This window comes from Bubalus bubalis, chromosome 18, assembly GCF_019923935.1.
Source record: "Bubalus bubalis isolate 160015118507 breed Murrah chromosome 18, NDDB_SH_1, whole genome shotgun sequence".
Taxonomy (NCBI): Eukaryota; Metazoa; Chordata; class Mammalia; order Artiodactyla; family Bovidae; genus Bubalus; species Bubalus bubalis.
Window position 1 is genome coordinate 47912884 of NC_059174.1, and position 27363 is coordinate 47940246.

Sequence of the window (27363 nt, forward strand, 5' to 3'; positions counted from 1 at the left end):
ATTAAAAATAAATAAAATAGAATGGTCAGGGAGGATTACCTGAATGAAGATAGGCAGCTACATCTACACCTGAGGGAAGGGAGATAGAACAAGTACAGGGGCCATGAAGTAGGAACGTGCTTGAGAGTTTCCAGAATAATGAGGAAGCTGAATTGACTGAAGCTGGGTGAACTAGAGGAAGAGTGGGAGGGCATGAGCCCGGAGAGGTGACAGGGCCAGGCCATGGTGAAGAGTTTTGCTTTGGGAGTCACAGAAGAGTTAGGTCTTTGAAAGTCACAACTGGCTAGGGGCAGAACCACTCTGTGTGACTCCAGCTGGTTGTGTTCTCTACCACGAGGCACTGCAGCTCTTACCATGAGCCCAGGATGTAGATACAATAGTTGTCATAGCGGCCTTATTGTCTATTACTGCTGGAATGTATCCACAAATGTGGCTTCTCCATACGATGGCTATGGATGCCTCTCAGCAATGAAATGAACAAATGACAACTGCGTGAGACAATGCTCTTCATCTTTTTTAAACAAAATATTTATTTTTTTATTTGGCTGAGCTGGGTCTTTTTAGTTGTGACATGTGGGATCTATAGTTTTGGCATCTGAACTCTTAGTTGCAGCATGGGGGATCTAGTTCCCCGACCAGGGATTGAACCCGGGTCCCCAGCACCAGGAGCACAGAATCTTAGCCACTAGATTACCAGGGAAGTCCCACCGTGCTCTTAATCTTAAAATCTAGTATTGAGCAAAAGAATCCATGTACAAAAGGATACTTACTGTATATGTCAAGTTCAAAAACAGGCAAAATGCCACTAGACTGTTTACCAATGTGCACATAGGTAGTAAACATAGAGAAGTAAGGAAAGAATTTCCATACAGGTCAGGATGACAGTAATCCCTGGCTGAGAGGGTTGTGTAATCAGGAGGGGCATCGAGGTGACTTCTGGGTGGCTGGCAATGCTCTCTTTCGAGGTTACACAAGTGTTCTTTATATTTGTTTGTTAAACCATAGTCACTTAATCTTTATTATTTGCAGATACTGTCCTTGCAAATATGCCTACCTGCTCCAATTTATTTGTAACCCTCCCCCCCACCAAATCAATACTTGCAGTGTATTTGTGGTCATTTGTGGACATGTACAGAGAGGAAAAAGTTTAAGTCAGCTGATGCCATGTTTCCAGTTGAGGTTGAACAAGGTGATAGTCTGCCTTTTTATTTCAATTCTCACCTGTAAACAAGCGTCCTTTTCATATTGGTATGTTGAGAGCCACACTTCATATTTTTGTGCTTTTTGTTAATTTTGTTGATTAAAATGGCCCCTCAGCACAGTGGCAAAGTGCTGTCTAGTGTTTCCAAGTGCAAGACAGCTGTGATGTACCTTCCTGAGAAAATACATGAATTACAGTGTCGTGGTTGTGATTTTAATGTTAATGAATCAACAGCATCTATTAAATTGGTGTCTTTAAACAGAAACACACATAAAACAAGAGTGTGTATTGATTGTTGGAAATGTTGTGCTCAGAGACTCAGAGATGCTCCCTGTGTTTCCTCTTTGAGCCATGATTCTCAGGCTTCACTAATTCAGTGCTCACGTCCACTATACAGAACTTAGCTACTGTGAAAATCAAGAATTGATTGTGCATTTTTCTGTGCTTTTCTGTATATCTGTTATAATTCAAAATGAAAGAAGACAAAAGGAGAGAGAGAAGGCAAACATCTCTCTGATGGTTAGTATGGAGAGTGAGCTGGGCCAAATGGGACCAGGAGTAGGGTGCTTGGAAGTGGAAAGGAAGGAAAGAAAATGCTGGAAGGAGAAGCACAGATTCAGTCCTGATGTTAATAGGAATGTGTTACGTTGGGGACAGAGGCAGAGCAGGACAGAGTCAGGTCTGGGCAGCCGAGGAGGAGAAGAGGGAAATAGGAGTGAAGGTGGACACGGAGCCAGTGGCTCTGATTTAACATTATTTATGTATTTATTTGGGCTTCCCTGATAGTTCAGCTGGTAATGAATCCCCCTGCAATGCAGGAGACTCTGATTCGATTCCTGGGTTGGGAAGATCTCCTGGAGGAGGGCATGGCAATCCACTCCAGTATTCTTGCCTGGAGAATCCCCATGGACAGAGGAGCTTAGCGGGCTACAGTTCATGGGGTCACAAAGAGTCAGACACAATTGAGCGACTAAGCACAGCACACATGTATTTATTTATTTATTTGGCTGTACCTTACAGCATCTTAGTTCCCTGACCAGGGATTGAACCCATGCCCTCTCAGTGGAAGTGTGGAGTCTTAACCACTGAACCACCAGAGAAGTCCCTGTGACTCTAGTTTAGATCTGAGAACACGGAGTCACTAGCTACTGAAGGATTATGAATTAGCAAATTCAAGAAAGGTAAGGAAGGGAGGGCCTGGGGTTCCTGCGATGACCCCCTATTTTCTCTATTCCAGGGGATGCTCTCCTTGGTCCTGAATTGCATTGACCGCCTAAATGTCTACACCACTGCTGCCCACTTCGCTGAATTTGCAGGGGAGGAGGCAGCAGAGTCCTGGAAAGAGATTGTGAACCTGCTCTATGAAATCCTGGGTAAGGGGCCCCAGTCTGGACTCCCCCTTGAGCACCCCAGGTTCCCAGTCCTATGGGATCTGACCCCTCTTTCCACCTTCAGCCTCTCTGATCCGTGGCAATCGTGCCAACTGTGCCCTCTTCTCCAACAACTTGGATTGGCTGGTCAGCAAGCTGGATCGGCTAGAGGCCTCCTCAGGTAGGAGAACCCACGGGGAGGGGAGGGGGACTTGGGGGAGGGGAGGGCTGCATCCATGTCAGCTCTCATGCTGCTCCCTGTGCAGGGATCCTGGAGGTGCTGTACTGTGTCCTGATTGAGAGTCCGGAAGTCCTGAACATCATCCAAGAGAACCACATCAAGTCCATCATCTCCCTCCTGGATAAGCATGGGAGGAACCACAAGGTTTGCCCCTCATCCCCTGAATTCTGAACCCTGGCCTTTCCCTATGGCCCTCAAATTGCACCCCCCTTCCCCACTTTGTCCCTTACCTGGACTCTCCTGCTATAAGCTTCCATCTCAATACCGAGTCTTCAACTCGTGGTTCTTAAATGAGCTCTGAGCCACATCAGATGCTTCATTAGATCTTTGAAGCAGTTTATTCAGTTTCTAATTTTGTAGTCTTCACTGGGAGCTGCACAGATACCCTCCAGTTTGCCACAAGTGCTACTGGTTCCCATAGAATTACTTCTAACCACGTCAGATACTCGACTGCAATGCAGGAGATACGGGTTTGATCCCTGGGTTGGGAAGATCCTCTGGAGGAGGAAATGGCAACCCACTTCAGTATTGCTGCCTGGGAAATTCCATGGATAGAGGAGCCTGGCAGGCTACAATCCACGGGGTCACAAGAGTCGAAAACAACTGAGTGCCTAAACCACTAAACTGCCCCCACCACCTACGTTATCCACCTGGGCCCACTAATCTAAAAGCCTCATCTTGATCCCTGTGCTCTTTCCCTGACTGACCCTTTCACTCTTCCCCTGACCTCTCAGCTGTTACTGCTGTCTCCCCTTCCTTACATTGCTGATGTCTTTTCCCGACTCAAATGGCCCCTCACTTCTCGCCTGACCTTTCCCTTTGACCCCAATCTCGCTCAGTGATTCCTGACCTCTCACTTACATCACCTCTTCTCAGTCCAAATCTCTATCTCCCATCCTGGTGCGTCATCCTTCTGGTATCCCATCCTGGGTCTCCCATAGACCCACCTCCCCCACTTCTCTGGTGCCCTCACACCCTGACCTCTGACCTTGACCTCCAGGTGCTGGATGTGCTATGTTCCCTGTGTGTGTGCAATGGCGTGGCCGTGCGCTCCAACCAAGATCTCATCACTGAGAACTTGCTCCCTGGCCGCGAGCTTCTGCTGCAGACAAACCTCATCAACTATGTCACCAGGTCTGGCCCCTGACTCCTGACTCCAGAACTCAGAACCTCTCAAGCCCCTCCCTGACTCCCGGGTGGGTGGGCCTTCCTCCACCTCCCACCCTGGGACTTGACACCGGTCCCCACAGCTGTTCCCAGGTCATCCCTGGCTTCTCACACCTCTTGTCCTCTCTCCCTGCTCCATTTCTGCCTCTGTCTCTTCCTCTCTTTCTGTGTTGCCCTTTCTGTCTTCCTCTGTCTCTATTTCTCCTCCACCTCTTTTTCTTGGGCTCTCTTCCACCTCTCTCTTCTCTGTCCTTTGATGCTTCTGTCTCTCTCTGCTTTCTCTGTGTGTGTGTCTCTCTGTCTGTTACTCTCTGTCTCCATGTCTCTGCTTTTCTGTTTTTCTTGGGTGTGGATCTCTTGGTCTTTCTCCCTTCCCTTCCCACCCCCACCAGCCTGGGTCTTCTCTCCATCTCTCCTTCACCCTCCTCTCCTGTTCTGTCTCTCCTGTAGCATCCGCCCCAACATCTTTGTGGGCCGAGCAGAGGGCACCACGCAGTACCTCAAATGGTACTTTGAGGTGATGGTGGACGAAGTGGTTCCATTCCTGACGGCTCAGGCCACCCACCTGAGGGTGGGCTGGGCCCTCACTGAGGGCTACAGCCCCTACCCCGGGGGCGGCGAGGGCTGGGGCGGCAACGGGGTCGGCGATGACCTCTATTCCTACGGCTTTGACGGGCTGCACCTCTGGACAGGTACCTGGACCCTTCTAGGGGACCCTCAACCCTGACCATTGACCCCAGGGTTTCTAAGGGCCTCACTGAACACCTTGGGGTTCTTGAGATCTTGACCCCCAAACAGGCTAACTTTGACCCCTTTACTCCTCATTTCCCAAGACCCTAACCCTAGAGCTTCCAGAATCTTGGCCCTCACCTGTTTCTTCATAAGCCCCAGAACTCTGATCCCAGAGGAAGTCTGATCTCTGACCTGAGAGATCCTAGAAAACTGCCCCGATTATTATGACCTCTCATCTTTGACTTCTGACCCCAAAAATTCCAGAATCCTAACTCTAGGACAGCTTTAATCTCTGACTTCTACACCTCTCAGGAACCTAACCTCAGGGGAAACTTGACCTCTGCACCTAATCTCTAAGAGCACTTGACCTTGGAGATCCTAAAACCCCATTGGATCCTCTAATATCTACCCTTGTCTCCTGAGCCCACTGGTTCTGCTGGACCTCTGACTTCTGACTTCTTCCCGGTGATCTGGGTGCAGGACACGTGCCACGCCTGGTCACTTCCCCTGGGCAGCACCTCCTGGCCCCCGAGGACGTGGTCAGCTGCTGCCTGGACCTCAGTGTGCCGTCCATCTCTTTCCGCATCAATGGCTGTCCCGTGCAGGGGGTCTTCGAGGCCTTCAACCTTGATGGGCTCTTCTTCCCTGTTGTCAGCTTCTCGGCTGGTGTCAAGTAAGGACTCATCCCTGCCCCCTTGCCAGTCTCTAGACCAGGGCCTGTCCTAAGACAGCTTCTGCAGGCACGCCATGGCCTGCTATGGGGCCAGGACCCAGCGGCCTACCCTCAGGACCGAAAGGCCAGACCCCTGTGTGAGGGTCACCATGACACTCTCAATGACCTCCGCTTCTCCCCAATCTCCGTGTCCCCAAATTCCACAGTGACCTTCTAATGATTAATAAGTTTCTCCCAGTGACCTCCCAAATAAAACTCTGACCCTCCCAATTATTCTATGCCATTCCAATGACCTCCAAATGATTTCAAAATCTGAACAATGATCTTCCAGTGACCACAAAGCCTCCCGATGATCTTGGACTCTCCCAATGACTCCATGCTCTTAATAACTCCTCAATGATCCCAGCTTCTCCCAGCGATATTCTAAGAGCTCCATAATCTCCCAGCTACCCTTCAATGACCACAGTTATTTCAAAGACTTCTCAGTAGCCCAGTGTTTTCCCAATGACCCCAAACTCTGTGTGTGACTTCTCACCATTTCAGTGGTAATTATGGTTTCTCAAGGTTATACCTTGAAAGTCTCAATGACTTCTGGATGACCACCTTCTTGGTCTCCCCCAAACCTTCTGGTATCTCTAAATGCTCTATTGACCCAGGACCTCCTCCAAAGGACCTTCCTGTGACCGTGGATTAACTCCTTAGTGACCTGGCCCCCACTTTACTTTTTTTGACTTTCTAACAATTCCTATTGCCTTCTGACAGTTTCTTTGACCTTAGACTTTCCTGATTCCTAAAATCACCTCCATGACCCTATGACTGTCCACTGACCTCAAGTCAACCCAGCACCTCCCACCAATTCCAGGATTGCTCCCTTCCCCTCCCTGAGTACAGACTCTGCTAGGTAAACTGCTCTCACTAGTGACCCTGCTCTCCCATCTAGAGTGCGGTTCCTCCTTGGTGGCCGCCATGGAGAATTCAAGTTCCTCCCTCCTCCTGGCTACGCCCCTTGCCATGAGGCTGTGCTCCCACGAGAGCGACTCCATCTGGAACCCATCAAGGAGTATCGGCGGGAAGGGCCGCGGGGGCCCCACCTGGTAGGCCCCAGCCGCTGCCTCTCACACACCGACTTTGTGCCCTGCCCTGTGGACACTGTCCAGGTACTGCCTGCTCTGTAAGGGTTTCCTGGAGTGGTAGACCCCCTTAGGAGTCAGTGGGGTGGGCAGCTGAGCTGGAAGCTGGGGACCTTGTTGTTTGACAGATGGGGAAACTAAGGCAGGAGGGAGGCAAAGGAATCTCTCCAGGCAGAATCTGAATTTCAGGGGGTCCTTATGATAGCGCCCTAAAGAAAGGACTATTATTCAGACTTCCCTGGTGGCTAAGGCTCTGCGCTCCCAACACAGGGGATCCGGGTTCAATCCCTGGTCAGGGAACTAGATCCCACATGCCACAACTAAAGATCCCGCATGCCGTGATGAAGATAGAAGATCCTGCATGCTTCAACTAAGACCTGGTGCAGCCAAATAAATCAGTAAAAATAAATATGTAATAAAAGAAAGGACTATTATTGCCCCAATATACAGTTGAGGAAAGTGAGGCCCAGAGAGGTCAAGCAGGTCGTGCAAGTCGCACAGCTGATTTGAACCCAGGCGGTCTGATCCCAAAGCCTGTGATCATATCCACCACAATTTGTGGAGCATCTTTTCTATTCCAGGCCTCCCGCCATTCCTCTTATCCCAACCTAAGCTCCCCACCCCACCCTCTAGGAGGGGATATAAGTCATGTTTAAGAGCCTGATCACGAGGGTTTGACTTTCAGCATGTCTCTGTGGGCATGCAACTTCACTTCTCTGTGCCTTGGTCCCCTCAGCTGTGAAGAAAAGGGGAGAATGAGAGAACGTACCTGTAGCATGGTAGTGAAGTTTAGATGAATTAATATATGTGAAGTGCTTAGCATGGTCCTAAGAAAATGTTAAGTCCTCAATTGAGTTATTGTCATTATGGGTAAAGTGAGTGAGAGCAAGTCACTCAGTCGTGTCCGACTCTTTGTGACCCCATGCACTATACAGTCCATGGAGTTCTCCAGGCCAGTATGGAGTGGGTAGCCTTTCCCTTTTCCAGGGGATCTTCCCAAGCCAGGTCTCCCACATTGCAGACAAATTCTTTACCAGCTGAGCCACAAGGGAAGCCCAAGAATACTGGAGTGGGTAGCCTATCCCTTCTCCAGCAGATCTTGCCAACCCAGGGATTGAACCGGGGTCTCCTGCATTATAGGTGATTCATTACCAACTGAGCTATCAGGGAAGCCCCGTCATTATGGGTAGTAATAATGTTATTGCAGATCAACCTGCCATCCCCCTGTAGCTTGGATGTCTCCCTTCCCGTCCCCCACCGGTCAGCCTCAAAAGCTGTCCACTTGGTCTCCTGGACATCCCCTCCCCACTCCTCCCCTCACAACCCAACCTGGTCCAACTATGTGCCAGGTATTTATACAAACTACAGTTGATCCTTGGACAATGCAGGGGGTTTCGGGGCCCAACCCCAGCACAGCTGAAAGCCGCGGTACTACTATTTCTGTCTTAGGTACGAAAGAATTGGTAAATGGCACATGAAGAGCAGGAATCTGAAATAGTTTGGATAGAATGACTCAAACCCTTCTTCTTTTGATTCCACATATTGTGATCTCAGTCAAACACAAACTTTTTCCTACCTTGAGTTAATTAGAGATCTGTAAAATGAAAACATGGGGCTTCCCAGATGATGCAGTGATAAAGAATCCTCCTGCCAATGCAGGAGACTCAAGGCATGGGTTCGATCCTTGGGTTGGGAAGATCCGCTGGAGTAGGAAATGGCAACCCACTCCAGTATTCTTGCCTGGAAAATTCCATGGACAGAGGAGCCTGGCAGGCTACAGTTCATGGGGTTGCAAAGATTCAGACATGACTGAGCACATACACACACACACACACAAAATGAAAATACAGCTACTATATTTACTGGAAAAAATCCATGCAGTTTAAGCCTGCATTGTTCGAGGGGCTACTGTATATAACATTTAGTAACTTATGTAGATGATTTCACTGAACCCATATAAAGTAAGTATTGTGTTGGCCAAGAAGTCTGTTTGAGTTTTTTCGTATGATCCTATGGAAAAATTCGAACAAACTTTCTGGCCAACCCAATGTTATGAGTTAACATTGTTCCAGTTTTCATTGTACAGAGAAGGAAAAAGACCCATCCATTCATTCAGCAAACATCTCCAGAGCATCTCCTCTGGGCTGGGCAGGGCTGGGGAAATGCTGGAGACAGACACAGCCCCAGCCCTGCCCTCATGGAGCTCCCAGTCCACAGGGGGAGACAGGCTCATCCCCAGATAATTCCTCGATTCTGAGGATGTCAAGTCCTGAGCATCCATCCTAGAGGCAGGATGAGGTGATGGAGAGCAGGGCTTGGATGACAGGAAAGGTCAAAAGAGCTCTCTGGTGAACTGTCCAGAGCTGGTGCGTGTTCTTGGGAAGGCTGTTTATGGTGCGGGGTGGAGGGAACTCAGGGACCTCACGGATGTCCCCTGCCCCCAGATTGTCCTGCCTCCCCATCTGGAGCGTATTCGGGAGAAGCTGGCCGAGAACATCCATGAACTCTGGGCACTGACTCGCATTGAGCAGGGCTGGACCTATGGCCCGGTGAGTGGACGGGGGAGAGAGGCTAGACTGGCTATGGAGGAGTGAGAACCACTTGCTATTGGGGAGGGGCCGGGGTTTGGAGGAGGAGACTTTGGGAGGGCTCCTTGGGTTTCAAGTGGCAGAATGAGGGGTAGGAGGTCAGAGGTCACAGTCTGGGCGTGCTGGGGAGGGAAGAGGAGCCAAGGAGTGACTCTGGGGTTTCTCCAGGTTCGGGATGACAATAAGAGACTGCACCCCTGCCTCGTGGATTTTCACAGCCTACCGGAGCCCGAGAGGAATTACAACCTGCAGATGTCGGGGGAGACGCTCAAGTGAGGAGGGGACTGGGGAAAGGGCCCTGGGCCTGGCCGCTGGGCAGAAGGAACAGGGAAGCAGGGAGAGCGAGACAGAGACTGAGAGAGAGAGAAATAGATAAAAGAGCAACACAGGGAGTGGGAGATGGGGATTGTGAAACTTACAGAGGGTGAGTAAGAGATAGAGGCATAAAGAGAGAGGCTCAGGACTTTCCTGGTGTTCCAGTGGTTAAGAATCTCCTGCCAAGGTGGAGGACACAGGTTCAATCCCTGATCCAGGAGGATTCCACAGGCTGCAGGGCAAATACGCCTGTGTGCCACAACTACTGAGCCCAAGCACTACAACTACTAAAGACCGAGTGCCCTGGAGTCTGTGTTCTGCAACAAGAGAAGCCACCGCCATGAGAAGCCTGAGCACTGCAACTAGAGAGTAGTCCCCACTCACTGCAACTAGAGAAGAGCCTATGCAGCAACGAAGGCCCAATGCTGCCCAAAATAAATAATAAAGGAATAAATAACTTAAAGACAAACATTTCTATATACTAGCAATGTATGCACTGGAAAACAAAATTTTTTAAATTACTATTATTTAAAATGGTTCCCCTTGCTAAATAAAGATGCACAGTAAGTGGAAGAAAGAGAACGAGACAAGGAAAGAAGCAGAGAGGAAAAGAACACAATCAAAGAAGTACAGAGACAGAGACACAGGGAGAGGCAGGAGTCAGAGAGGCAGAGAGATGGGACAAATACCCAGAAAACCAGAGAAGGAGACAGGGAGAGAGCTGGTGACCCAGAGACAGAGCTGACAGGGGCCGGGGGAGGAGGGGAGCCGGGCTGGGGGAGGGGAGGCTAGGGACAGGGTGGCCATGTAGGGTGACCTGCTCCCCTGCCCCCACCCCCTGCCCCAGGACTCTACTGGCACTGGGCTGCCACGTGGGCATGGCGGATGAGAAGGCGGAGGACAACCTGAAGAAGACGAAACTCCCCAAGACGTGAGTGTGGGTGACCTGGGCCCCACCTGGGGAATAGAGTAGGGGGCTGGGGATGCCACGGTGAGGGCTGGAGTGATCGAGAGCTGGAGTGGTGAGGCTGAGGTCAGAGACAAAGGGCCCATGTATTGGGGTGGAGGTCTAGGACAAGGGATCAGAGCTGTAGAGTCAGTGGTGAGCGTCCTAGGGAGTTGAGAATGCAGAGTTAGGAGTTCCTGAGAGAGTGGGAGTGAGTCAGACTCAGGGTCAGGGTCTCCATGGAGTCGGGAAAATAAGAGAGCAGAAGTTGTGTCTCTGAGTTAGAGGTGCGGGATCAGTGGAAAGAGGTGAGAAATTGCTGGAGTTGTCAGTACGGGATCCTGAAATGATAGATGAGAGGTCAGAGGTCCTGGGGATAGATGCCAAGGTTCAAAGTCAAGGACTCTAGAGCGAGCAGTTTGAAATGATAGGGTCCTGGAATCAGAGATAAGAAGCCTTCAAGTCAGAGGTGAGAGGTCAGAGCACCCCAGGACCAGAGATGAGGCTCCCAAGATCAAGATGAAAGGGTCACAGAGGCCAGAGGTCAGTGAAGTCAAAGCCTTTGCTAGGGTCACAGGATCCTGGGGTCTGAGGTCAGGTAAGCTTATTTGAGAACCTTGGTGTCAGATGAGAGTTCCCTGGTGGTCCAGTGGCTAAGACTTCATGCCCCCAGTGCAGGGGGCCTGGCTTTGACCCCTGGTCAGGGAACTAGATCCCACATGTCACAGCTGAGAGTTTGCCCACCACAACTAAAGATCCTGCATGCTACTCATGCAGCCAAATAAATAAATTAATATATTGAAAAAGAACCCTGCTGTCAGAGATCAAAGGTCAAAAGTTTCACAGATCATGGGATCCTAAGGACCAGGGTCAGAAGTCAAGGATCCCGTGGCACAGAGCCCAGTAGTGGAGGCGAGGGTCTCGTCCCACTGGCTCCCCACCACCACCCGCAGGTACATGATGAGCAACGGGTACAAGCCGGCACCGCTGGACTTGAGCCACGTGAGACTGACGCCTGCGCAGACCACGCTGGTGGACCGGCTGGCGGAGAACGGGCACAACGTGTGGGCCCGAGACCGAGTGGCTCAGGGCTGGAGCTACAGTGCCGTGCAGGACATCCCTGCCCGCCGGAACCCTCGCCTCGTGCCCTACCGCCTGCTGGATGAGGCCACCAAGCGCAGCAACCGTGACAGCCTCTGCCAGGCCGTGCGCACCCTGCTGGGCTATGGCTACAACATTGAGCCGCCCGACCAGGAGCCCAGTGAGTGCTGACCGCAGGCGCCTGACCCCGCCCCTGGACTCCAATCTCTGACCCAACTCAGCTCCTTAGTGGGCTACATCTGTACCACTGACTTTCCCCAACCATGACACTCACTCTGTCGCTGAGCCTGAACCCGATCTTGACCACTGACCTTGACTCAAGCTCTGCCTGGGCTACAGCTGCAACACTGAGCAGTCAGACCAGGAACCCAGTGAACTCTGACCCTGACCCCTGATTCCAGTTCCTGACCCCCAGCTCTGACCCCTGACCCCTAACCTCTGGACTATGTCTACAGTGGGGAGCCACCCAACCTAGCACTCAGAGAGCCTCTAAGCTCTACTCCTAACTTGACTGCTGACCTATCACTGACCCCTGACCCCAGTCTCAACCCCTGCCCCCAACTCCAATTTCTATCCCCCTCCCTGACCCTGATTCTGACTCCCTCTCCCCAATCCTGCTTTCAGCCCTTGATTCTTAACATTGACCTTAATCTTGACCCTTCACCGCAGACTATGACCGTGACCAACCCAACTTTCTCCCTCCATGTCTCTATTGCTAGTTCCTCTCTGAAACTCTTGACTGCTAGAGGGACAGAGGAGAAGTCTCAGTAGGTCCCTCCTACTTCTCTGTGACTGCTCTGAGAGTCCCCAGTTCTTTTTCTCTAACACCAAAAGCTGTGCCTTTCCCCCCAGCCCCCCAAGGCCCTTACCTCTCCTGATCTCCCCCACCAACCCAGCCTCTCTTACTCTGCCTGGCCCCATGTGCAGGTCAGGTGGAGAGCCAGTCTCGCTGGGACCGGGTGCGCATCTTCCGGGCAGAGAAATCCTACGTGGTGCAGAGTGGCCGCTGGTACTTCGAGTTTGAGGCGGTCACCACCGGCGAGATGCGAGTGGGCTGGGCGCGGCCCGAACTACGCCCAGACGTGGAGCTGGGAGCGGATGACCTGTCCTATGTCTTCAACGGGCACCGCGTGGGTAGCTCCCTGGCTCCGCTCTGCCAGGCTCTGTGATCCTTCCCACACTCATGCAATCCAGCCCTGCCTCTCTATCTGTGTCTCACTCTGTCCGCCCATCCCTGAATCTACCTTGCCATTTATCCCTCCATCCTCCCCCTCCCTCTGTCTGTGCATATATCCATCCACATCCATCTCTCTATCCAACCATCCATCTGTCATTTCATCCATCCGTCTTCTCGTCTGTCCAAAGAATCACTTAGGCATCCAGGGTTCCATCTATTCGGGTAGTTGTCAGTTCAGCCATTCACTCTTTTTAACCAGTTTGTGATTTCATTTATTCACTCATCTATCTAATAATTTAATGTTTCATTTATCCATTCATCTATCCAATAATCTAATGCATACACACGTCATCTATTTATCCACCACCCACACAGACCTGTGTGTCTGTCTGTACTTTCTTCCTTCCCTCCGTCAACCCAGTAGACTCTCAGCTTTCATTTCATTCTCCCATCCAGCCATACACCTGCTCCCCATCCATCTATCCATCTCATTATTCATGTATCTGTTCTGGGGCATATGGGTTTAGATGCGTACATATGGGGGACATTGATAGGTTAGTTTCTCCTTTCCATTCCTCTACTTTTTGCTTCCCCCAACCCTCCAAGACCACCTGGGTGGTCTTTACAGTCCCAGTCTTGAAAACAACAGAGAACCCAAGCAAAAGGGATGAGATAGAGAGATGGCTGGGAAGGGAAAGCATGAATGCCTAGCCCTTACCTTCCAAGGACCATGGATGCAAATGTGGGGAAACAAGGGGGATGCTGTGGGGCTGACCCTTCCTCTGTCCCCCATGTACTGGGCCTGATGCCTTGCGTGTGTGTCTTGACATGTCTCCCCTCGCTCTCATATCTCTCCACTTTACTGTATGTCTCTCACACCACGTCTCCCCCTCACCTCCTCACAGGGTCAGCGCTGGCACCTGGGCAGTGAACCGTTTGGGCGTCCCTGGCAGTCGGGAGATGTCGTGGGCTGCATGATCGACCTCACAGAGAACACCATCATCTTCACCCTCAATGGCGAGGTCCTCATGTCCGATTCCGGCTCAGAAACAGCCTTCCGCGACATCGAGATTGGGGATGGTGAGGGCCGGCCTCGGGGCCCCTCTCTGGTTTTCTTCCATCTCACCTGACCCTACACCGCCCCCTCCAGCCCCCGGCTCTTCCATCCCCTCTTTCCACGCACATCCTCCCCATGGCTGCCCCTGCCTCGCCCACCTATGCTCACCCCTGCCTATCTATCCCCTCCCACCAGGCTTCCTGCCTGTGTGCAGCTTGGGACCCGGCCAGGTGGGTCACCTGAACCTGGGCCAGGACGTGAGCTCCCTGCGGTTCTTTGCCATCTGTGGCCTCCAGGAAGGTTTTGAGCCATTTGCCATCAACATGCAGCGCCCGGTCACTACCTGGTTCAGCAAAGGCCTTCCTCAATTTGAGGCCGTGCCTCCTGAGCACCCGCACTATGAGGTGAGGACCAACCCCACTCAACACCCTCAGATCTGCTTCCACACCTCATTCTCGCCACAGTTCTCTTCCCCAAGCTACTCTTTGTCTTCCGTTAATGTTAGACCACAAACGTAGAAGTGAGTGTCAGGATGGTGGACTCCCCGGGCTGCCTTGTAGGGTATCAGTTCAGTCGCTGTATCATGCCAAACTCTTGGCGACCCCATGGACTGCAGCACACCAGGCTTCCCTGTCCTTCACCAATTTCTGGAGCTTGCTCAAACTCATGTCCATTGAGTTGGTGATGCCACCCAACCATCTCATTCTCTGTTGTCCCTTTCTCCTCCTTTCTTCAACCTTTCCCAGTATCAGGGTCTTTTTCAATGAGTCAATTCTTCACATCAGGTGGCCAAAGTATTGGAGTTTCAGCTTCAGCATCAGTCCTTCCAATGAATATTCAGGACTGATTTCCTCTGGGATGGACTGGTTGGATCTCCTTGCAGTCCAAGGGACTCTCAAGAGCCTTCTCCAGTACCACAGTTCAAAAGCATCAATTCTTCAGTGCTTAGCTTTCTTTATAGTCCAACATCTCACATCCATACAAGACCACTGGAAAAACCATAGCTTTGACTAGACGGACCTTTGTTGGCAAAGAAATGTCTCTGCTTTTCAGTATGCTGTCTAGGTTGGTCATAGCTTTTCTTCCAAGGAACAAGTGTCTTTTAATTTAGGTAATTTTAATGGTAGGTATAACCTTGGAAAAAACACACCTTTCTGAGCTCCAGGTAGCTTGCCTGCAAAATAGGGGAAGGGAGGAAAGAGAAGCTGGATTAAGTGACCTCACTGGAAATTTTCAGCCCTTATAACTATTTGATCCTACCAAGGGTTTCTGCTTGCGTGCTTAAGTCGCTTCAGTCGTGTCCAGCTCTTTGAGATCCTATGGACTGTAGCCCGCCAGGCTCCTCTGTCTGTGGGATTCTCCAGGCAAGAATACTGGAGTGGGTTGCCATGCCCTCCTCCAGGGGATCTTCCCAACCCAGGGATGGAACCCATGTCTCCTGTGGCTCCTGCATTGCAGGAGGATTCTTTTACTGCTGAGCCAACAACAAGGCTTAAAGAAATATAAATCCCTGGGCACATTTCGGGACCTTCCTTACTAATTTTTATCTAGGGTGGTTTTTGGGGGCAGTTACTTTTTGGGGGGGAGGGGCTGTGCTCAGTGTTTGTCACGGCACATAAGCTTCTCTGGTTGTGGCACTCGGGCTTAGTTGCCCCGTGGCATGTGGAATCTTAATTCCCTGACCAGGGATTGAATCCATGTCCCCTGCATTGGAGGGTGGGTTCCTTACCACTGGACCACCAGGGAAGTCCTGGGGGTTACTTATTTTTTAGTAACTCTTCATTAATCTGAGTATCCTAATTTTTAGACCCTAGTGCCTTTCTTTCTCAAGGTTAAACTCCACGTCATATTCTGACCATAAAAACCCCATATAGACCAAAGTGATGGTCCTTTTCTCAACCTGGGAAGAACTTGAATTCCACATGGCTGAGCTTCAGCTGGTACTTTACAATCAGACAGACCTTGAATTGGCCTTTTCCCTGTTTTGTGCCCTGGGGCATATGACCCTCCTTCTGATCATCAGTTTTCCCTTCCTAGGCATAGCCCCGATCTGCCTCTCATACACTCTCTCTCTTTTCTAAATTACTTAGATAAGTTGGAGACATCGCGCCTCTTTATCCCTAAATATTTCAATATGCATTTCTTCGGAACAAGCTATACTCTTACAGAGCTGCAGTTATGAAAATCGGGAAATTTAACATTGATACATACTATTACCTAATTTACAATCCATATTCAAACTGTGTTCATTGTGGTAATAATGTCTCTTTTTATTTTTCTGGTCCAAAATCCAAGCCAGGGTTACACGCTACAGTTAGTTGTTATGTCTCTTTAATGTATATAAAATGCTTTGGTGTCTTTCATTGTCTTTTATGACACTGGTGTTTTTGAAGGGTACAGACCAGTTATTTTGCAGAATATACCTCAATTTGGGTAGGTCTCATGTCTCCTTGGGCTTCCCAGGTGATAAAGAACCTGCCTGCCAATGCAAGGAGACATAAGAGACCTGGGTTCGATCCCTGGGTTGGGAAGATCTCCTGGAGGAGGGCCTGGCAACCCACTCAAGTGTTCTTCCCTGGAGAATCCCATGGACAGAAGAGCCTGGTGGGCTACAGTCCAGTGCCTGGGGTCGCAAAGAGTTGGACGCGATTGAAGCTACTTAGCATGCATGCATGCATGTCTCCTCACGATTAGGTTCAGGTTACACATATTTGGCAGGAACATCATAGCAATGAGGTTGTATTCTGCTTGCTTCAGGATCTCAGCGAGGCCACCATGGCACTACGTCTTACGGCTGATTATATTAACTCTGACTCTACATTTATCGTTACCACCATCAAGTTAGTGTGTTTCCCTTTGTAATTAATAAATAATTTGTGGGGAAGCATTTCAGGCTAGGTAAAAACAGAAGGGTGTTTTCTTGTCTTTTTTGGCTGAGCTTCAAAGCTTCCAGACTCTTAGTTCCCCAACCAGGGATCAAACCCGGACCCTGGTAGTGAAAGCATGAAGTCCTAACCACTGGACCACCAGGGAATGCCCCCATCCCTGACTTTTATTCTATTTTTTTAATCTTAAATAGAAGGGTTTTAAACAGGGGACTATCCAGTCTAGATCTGAGTTTTGGGAAGATTTCTTTTGACAGTGAGTTGTAGGTGGAGAGAATGGGGGCACAAAGACTAGAGAGGTGCCTGGGGTGGGAGAGGATGGTGGAGTAGATATGCATGCTAAGTCGCTACAGTCGTGTCTGACTCTTTGTGACCCTAAGGACTGTAGCCCTCCAGGCTCCTCTGCCCAGGGGACTCTCCAGGCAAGAATACTGGAGTGGGTTGCCATGCCCTCCTCCAGGAGATCTTCCGGATCGAGGAATCCAACCCGAGTCTCTTAGGTCTCCTGCATTGGTAGGCAGGTTCTTTACCACTAGCGCCCCCTGGGAAGCCCAACAGGAACCCCCCAATACTTGCCACCGCCAGATGGTGTTCTCAACCCCAAGAACAGAATGTTAGACAGCAGGGAGAATGAATCAACTAACCCACCCACAACCACACAGACGAATCTCACAGACATCGTGTTGGCTGAAAGAAGCCAGACACAAAAGAACACATACTGTAGGACCCCATTCATAGGCACTTCAAGGATGATGGACGCTACGCGGTGCTATGCTAAGTCAGGAGGACGTGACTGTGAGTGAATAATCAGACATTTAGTTACTTAGCGTACAAGTCACAGGAGGAAGATGGTCAGTAGACTTGTCAAGGAGCAGAGGCAAAACAGGGTTATTTAATTAATTTATTTATTGGCCGTGTCATGAGGCACGGGGGATCTTCGTTGAGGTGCGTGGGCTTCAGAGAATGTGGGTTCTGTAGTTGCAAGTGTGGGCTTAGTTGCCCCCAGGGCATGTGGGATTTTACTGAACTGGCGGCTCAAACCATAAAGAATCCACCTGCAATGAAGAAGACCAGGGTTCGATCCTTGTATTGGGAAGATCCCCTGGTGAAGGGACTGGCTACCCACTCTAGGAATCTTGCCTGAAGAATCCCATGAACAGAGGAGCCTGGTGGGCTACAGTCCATGGGGTTGCAAAGAGTCAGACATGACTAAGTGCACACAAACACACACACACACACACACACACACACACACGTGGGATTTTAGTTCCCCAACCAGGGATCGAAACTGTGTCCCCTGAATTGCAGAAAGAATTAACCACTGGACCTCCAGGGAAGTCTCCAGACAGAATTTATAAGACAGAAAGGAGAGAGAGGAGAGAAAAAGATTCTGCAGACAGTTTTGGTTGCACGGTTTTGGGGTGAATTCATTGGCTGACAAGGAGCACAGAGGTCTGTCTTGGCAATTGGTCCTTGATGAGGTCAACTTGAGGTGGGGCATCAAAGAAAGGGCACTGCTTTAGTTGTTATGGAGTCTCCAGAAAATCTGAGCCTGTCCTTTGGGTCCACAGGCCAGGCACCTGTCCCGCTCTCAGCTCCTGCCCCTTATTTAGGCCAGGTTGTTGGGTTTTCCTTATCAGAATCCCTCGCTATCTTTGAGAGGGTAGTGACTGAAGAGGCACTGAGGAGGCTTCCAGGGGGACTGGTTGTGTGGTCCATTTCTCCATCTGAGTGCAGGAGACACAGGCGTGTCTCTCCAGAACCTCATAGTGTTGTACACCTATGATGTGTGCATTCTTCTGAGTGTTGTCTTTCCACGAACAACAAATTTAACAAAAATTCATCTGGGGGACCTTTGAAAAAAAAAAAAACTCTGACCCTTCTGGGCTGCTCTCCCCAAGAGGTTTCCATAAGAAAGCAGGAGGGCAGGGCTCATGTTCTGTTCACTGATGTGTTCCTAGCACTTGGGAAAGTGCCTGGCACACAGTAGGTGCTCAGTAAATATTTGTGGAGTGGATAGATGGATGGGTGGGTGGCAGGGTTCTTGGATGGGTGGGTGGAACAGTGGATAGATAGTTGGATGGATGGAAGAATGCAAGAATGGATGGATGAATGGATAGGTGGGTAGATAGACGGGTGGATGGATGGATGGATGGCCTAGGCTGGAGTGAATCCTGTGTACAGGTAGGTTTTGAAAGCTCCCTGAGTGATTCCAGTTTCTGACCAGGGCTGCTCATGCACAAAGGAGTCCAGACAGACAGAAGGTGAATGCACCCGTGGCCAGGTTGTGTGTCCCATAGGAGCTCCTCCACCCAGAGGAGTGAGTCTCTGGCTGATTCTCACATGGTGCTCTAATGCCGAATGGTGACTCTGTGTGTAATAAGGTTTAGGGCCAATGGCCCAGCCCAACCTCCTGGCTCAGCGCTTCCTGCTCCCCCAACAGGTGACTCGTGTGGATGGCACTGTAGATACACCCCCCTGCCTGCGCCTGACCCACCGCACCTGGGGCTCCCAGAACAGTCTGGTGGAGATGCTGTTTCTCCGGCTGAGCCTTCCGGTCCAGTTCCACCAGCATTTCCGGTGCACCGCAGGGGCCACCCCACTGGCACCCCCTGGCCTGCAGCCTCCTGCGGAGGATGAGGCCCGGGCAACAGAACCTGATCCCGACTATGAAAACCTGCGCCGCTCAGCTGGGCACTGGGCCGAGGCTGAGGGGAACAAAGAAGGAACTGCCAAGGAGGGGACACCCGGGAGTCCTGCCCAGGCTGGAGTGGAGGCCCAGCCCGCCAGGGCAGAGAATGAGAAGGATGCTACCACAGAGAAGAACAAGAAGAGAGGGTGAGTCAAGGGAGGGGCAGGGTGGGGCTTGGGGGTCTGTCCTGGGACCCCTCAATTAGGCAACTTCAATAACTTGAGAAACCCCACTGTGTCCCATATGTGTTAGGTGGACTCAGATTACTAAGGGATCCTATTATGTCTCAAGTGAAGGCTATTATTTCTCTGGGATACTCTAATTTCCTTGAGGATGTAAAATTGGGATGCCCCACTATATCTATGAAGAACTCCACTGTCCTTGGGGGTACCTATTGGGTCCCAAAGCTTTTCATCCAATGGACTTCATTATCTGTGAACACTAAAGGGGACCTCAGATTCTTGGTCAAGTTATCTATGCCCCCGAGGCATTCCAATGAACACCACTGGTCTTCTAGATTGGGGTAATTTCTGTATCTCAAATGTACCCCCCCCAAAAAAACTAACTTTAAGGGGAACCCTCAAAGGGCATTAAACTTGGATTGAAACCAAATCTGCTTTTCCCCTATGGTGACAGAGGTTTTCAGCAGGATGTATTTCTGTGTCTCTTGAGGGGATGTGTGGAAATGATGGGAGATTTTGGGTTGTCACAGTTTTGAGGAGACATACTGCCTGCTGGGGGCTCCGGGATTCCACTTGCCTTCAGTGTACAAGCCAGTGCCACAGGAAGAGCTGTCCTTTCCCAAATGCCTTTAGCACCCACGTGAGACATGCTGACTTGGGAGGACCACTGTACACTTCCCAAGGCAACCTCCATGTTCCCAGAGGCACCTTTAAATCTGGGCAACCCGACATCCAAAAACACAGAGATCCTCCAAGGTGGACACTCCTGACGCAATTGGGATTTCATCTCTCTAGAAGCGAGGCCTTGGGTATTAGAAATGGGGTGTAGTTAGGATGGATGTGGGGCTTTCCTGGTGGCTCAGCGGTAAAGAATCTGCCTGCTGATGCCTGCCAATGCAGGAGGCGTGGGTTTGATCCTTGGGTGGGGAAGATCCCCTGGAGAAGGAAATGGCAGCCCACTCCAGTATTCTTGCCTGGAAAATCCCGGGACAGAGGAGCCTGGTGGGCTGCAGTCCATGGGGTTGCAAAGAGTCAGACACAACTGAGCACGCACACATGCACACACATACGTACGTACATATGTAGGATGAATGTGGAGGCATGAACATTGTGATGGGAGGGCTGGGGGACTGGGCTGGAGAGTGAGCCTCATGACAGCCTTTCCTCTTCACCACCAGGTTCTTGTTCAAAGCCAAGAAGGCCGCCATGATGACCCAGCCACCAGCCACGCCCACTCTGCCCCGACTCCCTCATGAAGTGGTGCCTGCTGATGACCGTGATGACCCTGAGATCATCCTCAGTACCACCACGGTGCGAACCAAGGGCCCTCGGCAGATTTCCAAATTCCATGCCATGATCCCCAGTAATTGCCCTTATCTGGTGATACCCCAGTATCTACTGGAAACCACAAAATATAGTACACATCGATTTAAACCCTTTGAACCCCTAAATCCATATAGCTAAGGGCCTAAAAATCACAGGGAACACAATGAACTCATGAGGCATGCTGACCTAACTCCCAGGGATTCCCAAATCCCAAGGATAAACCAACATAGACTCAGGACCCCAATATCTGAGTTCACCCTTGTAAACTCACCACCCCCAAATTTAACAGCTATTCTAGTGGTTTAGATGGTAAAGTGTCTGCCTACAATGCAGGAGACCCAGGTTCAATCCCTGGGTTGGGAAGATCTGCTGGAGAAGGAAATGGCAACCCACTCCAGTACTCTTGCCTGGAAAATCCCATGGATGGAGGAGCCTGTTAGGCTACAGTCCATGGGGTCACAAAGAGTCAGACACGACTCAGCGACTTCACTTTCACTTTCACTAGTATATTCCTGGGAGCCAGAATTCACAATAATCCCAATGTAGTTTTGGGATTCCCCAAATCTGGAATATTTTCTGAGACAAATAGCCTAGTGGTGGGAGGGACCCAAATTTGAGGGTATCACAAAACTGTCCCCAAAGTTTCCCAGATCTAGAAATGCATCAGTAGATACAGAAAGAGAGGGTCTCAAATGCAGTAACTTCTTGTCAAACCCCCAGAGGACACTGAGAATCCAGGGAAACCAAGAGCTCCAGGGAAGCCCACTGATGGCTGGTCTCCCCTTTGCCTCTCCAGTACTATTACTCTGTGAGGGTCTTTGCCGGCCAGGAGCCCAGCTGTGTGTGGGTGGGCTGGGTCACCCCTGACTACCACCAGCACGACATGAACTTCGACCTCAGCAAGGTCCGGGCGGTGACAGTGACCATGGGAGACGAGCAAGGCAACATCCACAGCAGGTGTGGGCAGGGGTGGGGGCTGTGGGGGGCAGGCACGCTGGGCACCGCCCTTTCCTTTCCTCCTGTCTTCCTGCTTATCTTCCTCCCCATGGCTCCTATTCTGAGTTTTCCCTCCTCCTCTGTTTTTGTAAATTTTGGCTGCGCTGGGTCTTCATTGCAGCACGCAAAGCTTTCTCAAGTTGCAGTGTGTGGCTTAGTTTGCCCCGCGGTATGTAGGATTTTAGTTCCCTGACCAGGGATCGAACCCACAACCTCTGCATTGGAAGGCGGATTCTTAACCATGGGACCGCCGGAAAGTCCCCTCCTTTCCCATCTTGCCATCCTCTTTCTAGGTTACCTCCTTTCTCTGTTCTCTCCTTCTGCTCCCCTTCCTTCTTCTTCCAGAATCCACCACCACCTCCTAAGAATTCTAGCTCCGAGGGGCTCAGGGTCTGGGGTGAGGGGTTTCAGTGCTCAGGTCGCAGGTAGTGGCTGTTTGGGGGTGGGACTCAGTCCTGGTATTCTGGAAGCTCGGGGAAGGGGGTGTCCAGGGGTTCAGAACGCCTGGGGATCAGTGTGCTGACCACTCCTGTGTCCTCCAGCCTCAAGTGCAGCAACTGCTACATGGTGTGGGGTGGAGACTTCGTGAGCCCCGGGCAGCAGGGCCGGATCAGCCACACAGACCTTATCATTGGCTGCCTGGTGGACTTGGCCACTGGCCTAATGACCTTTACCGCTAACGGCAAAGAGAGCAACACCTTTTTCCAGGTGAGCCCAGCCCCTCAGCAACTTAGTAATAGCATCCTCATGACCTAGCATCCCAGGACAGCCCACCGAGAGGACAGATCCCAGGGAGACAGGACAAAAACAACCTCACGACAGGCCAGAGCTGTATTGTGGCTATGGGAGGTGCCTGCGAGACCCTCTACTGATATCTAGAAAGAGGGAGACAGAGCAGAGCCTTGACCTTGGAGAGAGGTCCGTATTCCATCTTGGGCTGGGTGGTACCAGTCCCCACCTTTTCACCAATCAAGGAAAATCCTACGATGGACCAGAATTCTAAAGTGGTATTTTCCTATTCAACATTTGATTATGAAAGGTTTCAAGCACACAACAAAATTAAAGGAATTGTACAGTGAGGGCCTATGTACCTCCATCATGAATCTGCAAAGTCCCAGATGACAGGTTCCCCTGAGGAGGTGGAGGAGGTTGGCCTTGCTGGATCAGAGGTGGTACAGTCCATGAGCAACCTCAGGGCCACTGTGGAGCCTCCTATGCCCTTTGGATCTGTAGGCACCAGCAGGATCAGGCTGGGCCAACTGGCTCCAGAGTTTGGGATCTAGAGTCAACACCACCTCCAGTTCATCCTCTTCCTCACCCTGCCCTCTTTTCCCTTGCTAGGTGGAACCCAACACAAAGCTCTTCCCTGCCGTCTTTGTCCTGCCCACGCACCAGAACGTGATCCAGTTTGAGCTGGGGAAACAGAAGGTCGGTGATGGGGCGCAAATGGGGGCAGGCTGAGGAAGGAGGTGCGGGAGGTCAGGCTGAAGTGTGTGTGGCAGGAGGGCAGTCTGGGAGGTCTTCCTGGAAGTGGAGTGGCTGGATCCAGCAGACTGGGAATCCTGACCTGTGCACACCTCTGTGCCCCGCAGAACATCATGCCACTGTCAGCCGCCATGTTTTTGAGCGAGCGCAAGAACCCCACGCCGCAGTGCCCTCCGCGGCTGGAGGTGCAGATGCTGATGCCCGTGTCTTGGAGCCGCATGCCCAACCACTTCCTGCAGGTGGAGACGCGGCGGGCAGGCGAGCGGCTCGGCTGGGCAGTGCAGTGCCAGGAGCCGCTCACCATGATGGCGCTGCACGTCCCCGAGGAGAACCGGTCAGGGCCAGCCCCGGCGCCCAGGGGTGGGGCGGGTACCTCAAGCCCTCTGGGGTCTGGATCCCACTGGGTACCCCCTCCCCACTACCTTTGGGGCTCCAGATAACACTCCAAGAGGCCCCAGACCACCCTATTTTCTGCAGATAGCACACCAGGGGGCTCTCAATCCATTTCAACAGGCTCAGACTCACCTCCAGAGATGCAGACTCAACCCAGGCATGTCCAGATAACACCCCAGAGGACTCCAGACCCATCTCAGGGAGCCAGATCCACATCAAGAATCCCACACAACACCCCAGGGGCCTCAAGTATACCTCAGAGGGTTTTGAACATTATTCAGAGAGGCTTGGATGCATCCTAGGATCTCTCGGGCATATGCAGGGAAACTTTAGATGTGTCCCATGGAAATCTCTAACTCACTCCAGGGGACCCAGACACACCCAGCTAGAGAGTATTCTCATGGATGACAGCAAAGCTTTTACGGACTCTAAATGTGGCCAGGATCCCAGACTGACCCCAGGAGGCTTCCAACGTGCTTCATCTTTTCTTTATTCACTCATTCGACAAATAGCTCTGAGCCCCTCCTGTGTGACAAGAGCATTCCGGGCTGGAGACACCAGGCTCTTGTAAACGGGCATCTAGCAATGCTCAGACCTGCCCAGAAGGATTCAGACCCATCCCAGAGGCCCCAGATGCGCCCATTTATTCATTTCTTCCTACAGCAAATATTTATGGAGCACATCTGTTGTGCAGTCACTCAGTCGTGTCCGACTCTTTGTGATTCCATGGACTGCAGCACACCAGGCTCCTCTGTCCTTCACCATCTCCTGGAGTTTGCTCAAACTTATGTCCACTGAGTCAGTGATGCCATCTAACCATCTCATCCCCTGTCATCCCCTTCTCCTCCTGCCCTCATCTTTCCTAACATCAGGGTCTTTTCTAATGAGTTGGCTCTTTGTATCAGGTGGCCAAAGTATTGGAGCTTCAGCTTCAGCATCAGTCCTTCCAATTAGTATTCAGGGTTGATTTCCTTTGTGTTTAGTCCTTTTTAGGTGCTGGGAATATAGCAAACAAACAACAAACAAACGAAACAGGCAGGAATGTCCTGTCCTGATGAACTTTACATTCTGGTTGTGTTCAAATATATCCAGGGTACTCAGACTTGCCAGAGTGGGATTTAGACCCAAGCTGGAAGCCCACATACATCTCACAGTCACCAGATCTTTTCCCTGGACTCTTAGATCCCTGGGGTACCAGACCATCCTATAAACCCCAAATGTATCCCAGGGAGCCGCCAGACCAGTGAGGGACTTCCAGAACCATTAAAAAGTCTCCTAGACTCAGCTCCACAGACCTCACAGAATCTTGACCCAGCAGAACACTGGGATTCCCTTCTAGGGCCACCAACACTCGCCTGAGCACTCTTTGCCTCTCGGGTCTGTGTCTCTGTCTCCCACCTTCTCTGCTTGCTCTGTCTCTGAATGTGGCCCATCTCCACCATAGATGCATGGACATCCTAGAGTTGTCTGAGCGCTTGGACCTGCAGCGGTTCCATTCGCACACCCTCCGCCTCTACCGCGCTGTATGCGCCCTGGGCAACAACCGCGTGGCGCATGCTCTGTGCAGCCATGTGGACCAGGCACAGCTGCTGCACGCCCTGGAGGACGCGCACCTGCCCGGCCCTCTGCGTGCAGGCTACTACGACCTCCTCATCAGCATCCACCTCGAAAGTGCCTGCCGCAGCCGCCGCTCCATGCTCTCTGAGTACATCGTGCCCCTCACGCCTGAGACCCGAGCCATCACTCTCTTCCCACCCGGAAAGAGAGCGGATAACGGTCCCCGCCGCTACGGGCTTCCTGGCGTTGGCGTTACCACCTCGCTGCGGCCTCCACACCATTTCTCAGCCCCGTGTTTCGTGGCCGCCCTGCCAGCTGCTGGGGCGGCAGAAGCCCCGGCCCGCCTCAGCCCCAGCATCCCTCTGGAAGCTCTTCGGGACAAAGCACTCAGAATGCTGGGGGAGGCGGTGCGAGATGGTGGGCAGCACGCTCGTGACCCAGTCGGGGGCTCCGTGGAGTTCCAGTTTGTGCCGGTGCTCAAGCTGGTGTCCACCCTGCTGGTAAGGACTTCCTCCTGCTTCCCTCTGTCCCGGTCTCTCCCACTACCAAATCATCCATACATCCATTAATCCACCGGTACCTGCATACATTGCCCCTCCCATTTATGTATCCAACCATCCATGCATCTCTCCATCCATACACCCTTAACCTTCCAACTTATCCTTTTATCATCTACTCATTCACTTTTCCTTCCATTCATTCATCTGACATCTATTCATTTTCCTTCTTTTTGTTCAATCATGTAGCCAACCATCATTCATCTGTCCTCCACCCACCTTTCCATCCATCCATCTGTCCATTCAAACATACCCTCATCTGCCTATCCAAAAGTTCATCATCTATTTATCCTTCCAGTCTCCACCCAATTATCTATTTGTCCACCTCTCCATCCATCCCTGCCTCCATCTATCCAACTTTCAATCTAGTTGTCCATTCATCCTTCCATTCATTCATACATCATTTCATTCACTGTTTCATCTATTCATCTATCCACCTACCCATTTATTTATTAATCTATTTCCCCTTCATACATCCAACCATCATCCACCTTCCACTGTGCATCCATTCATCCACATATCCATTCATCCACCCATCCATGGATTCATCCATTCTTCCATCTTCCACCTACCTATCCATCAATCCATGCATCTCTCTATCCATAGGTATTCAGTTCAGTTCAGTCGCTTAGTCATGTCCGACTCTTTGCGACCCCATGAATCACAGCACGCCAGGCCTCCCTGTCCATCACCAACTCCCGGAGTTCACCCAGACTCATGTCCATCGAGTCAGTGATGCCATCCAGCCATCTCATCCTCTGTCGTCCCCTTCTCCTCCTGCCTCCAATCCCTCCCAGCATCAGAGTCTTTTCCAATGAGTCAACTCTTCGCATCAGGTGGCCAAAGTACTGGAGTCTCAGCTTCAGCATCATTCCTTCTAAAGAAATCCCAGGGCTGATCTCCTTCAGAATGGGCTGGTTGGATCTCCTTGCAGTCCAAGGGACTCTCAAGAGTCTTCTCCAACACCACAGTTCAAAAGCATCAATTCTTCAGTGCTCAGCCTTCTTCACAGTCCAACTCTTATACATCCATACATGACCACAGGAAAAACCATAGCCTTGACTAGATGAACCTTTGTTGGCAAAGTAATGTCTCTGCTTTTGAATATGCTATCTAGGTTGGTCATAACTTTCCTTCCAAGGAGTAAGTGCCTTTTAATTTTATGGCTGCAGTCACCATCTGCAGTGATTTTGGAGCCCAGAAAAATTAAGTCTGACACCGTTTCCACTGTTTCCCCATCTATTTCCCATGAAGTGATGGGACCGGATGCTGTGATCTTCATTTTCTGAATGTTGAGCTTTAAGCCAACTTTTTCACTCTCCTCTTTCACTTTCATCAAGAGGCTTTTTAGTTCCTCTTCACTTTCTTCCATAAGGGTGGTGTCATCTGCATATCGGAGGTTATTGATATTTCTCCCGGCAATCTTGATTCCAGCTTGTGTTTCTTCCAGTCCAGCATTTCTCATGATGTACTCTGCATAAGAAGCAGGGTGACAATATACAGCCTTGACGTACTCCTTGTCCTATTTGGAACCAGTCCATTGTTCCATGTCCGGTTCTAACTGTTGCTTCCTGACCTGCATACAAATTTCT

At 50.9% G+C, this 27363-nt stretch overlaps 1 protein-coding gene across 5 annotated transcripts in view; it reads left to right on the forward strand.

Moving 5' to 3' along the window:
• Nucleotides 1-27363, forward strand: part of RYR1 (ryanodine receptor 1) — a 127970-nt gene that overhangs the window by 16789 nt on the left and 83818 nt on the right. For all 5 annotated transcript variants that reach the window (XM_025269065.3, XM_025269068.3, XM_025269066.3 and 2 more), the window contains exons 14-34: nucleotides 2439-2574; nucleotides 2657-2752; nucleotides 2838-2956; nucleotides 3813-3946; nucleotides 4430-4671; nucleotides 5192-5384; nucleotides 6325-6541; nucleotides 8959-9063; nucleotides 9271-9374; nucleotides 10265-10348; nucleotides 11317-11624; nucleotides 12392-12594; nucleotides 13547-13721; nucleotides 13894-14102; nucleotides 19027-19421; nucleotides 20636-20768; nucleotides 21580-21740; nucleotides 22322-22487; nucleotides 23121-23207; nucleotides 23372-23598; nucleotides 25102-25714. In XM_025269065.3, coding sequence (XP_025124850.3) covers nucleotides 2439-2574; nucleotides 2657-2752; nucleotides 2838-2956; nucleotides 3813-3946; nucleotides 4430-4671; nucleotides 5192-5384; nucleotides 6325-6541; nucleotides 8959-9063; nucleotides 9271-9374; nucleotides 10265-10348; nucleotides 11317-11624; nucleotides 12392-12594; nucleotides 13547-13721; nucleotides 13894-14102; nucleotides 19027-19421; nucleotides 20636-20768; nucleotides 21580-21740; nucleotides 22322-22487; nucleotides 23121-23207; nucleotides 23372-23598; nucleotides 25102-25714 — 4107 coding nt within the window. The remainder of the gene's footprint in view (nucleotides 1-2438; nucleotides 2575-2656; nucleotides 2753-2837; nucleotides 2957-3812; nucleotides 3947-4429; nucleotides 4672-5191; nucleotides 5385-6324; nucleotides 6542-8958; nucleotides 9064-9270; nucleotides 9375-10264; nucleotides 10349-11316; nucleotides 11625-12391; nucleotides 12595-13546; nucleotides 13722-13893; nucleotides 14103-19026; nucleotides 19422-20635; nucleotides 20769-21579; nucleotides 21741-22321; nucleotides 22488-23120; nucleotides 23208-23371; nucleotides 23599-25101; nucleotides 25715-27363) is intronic.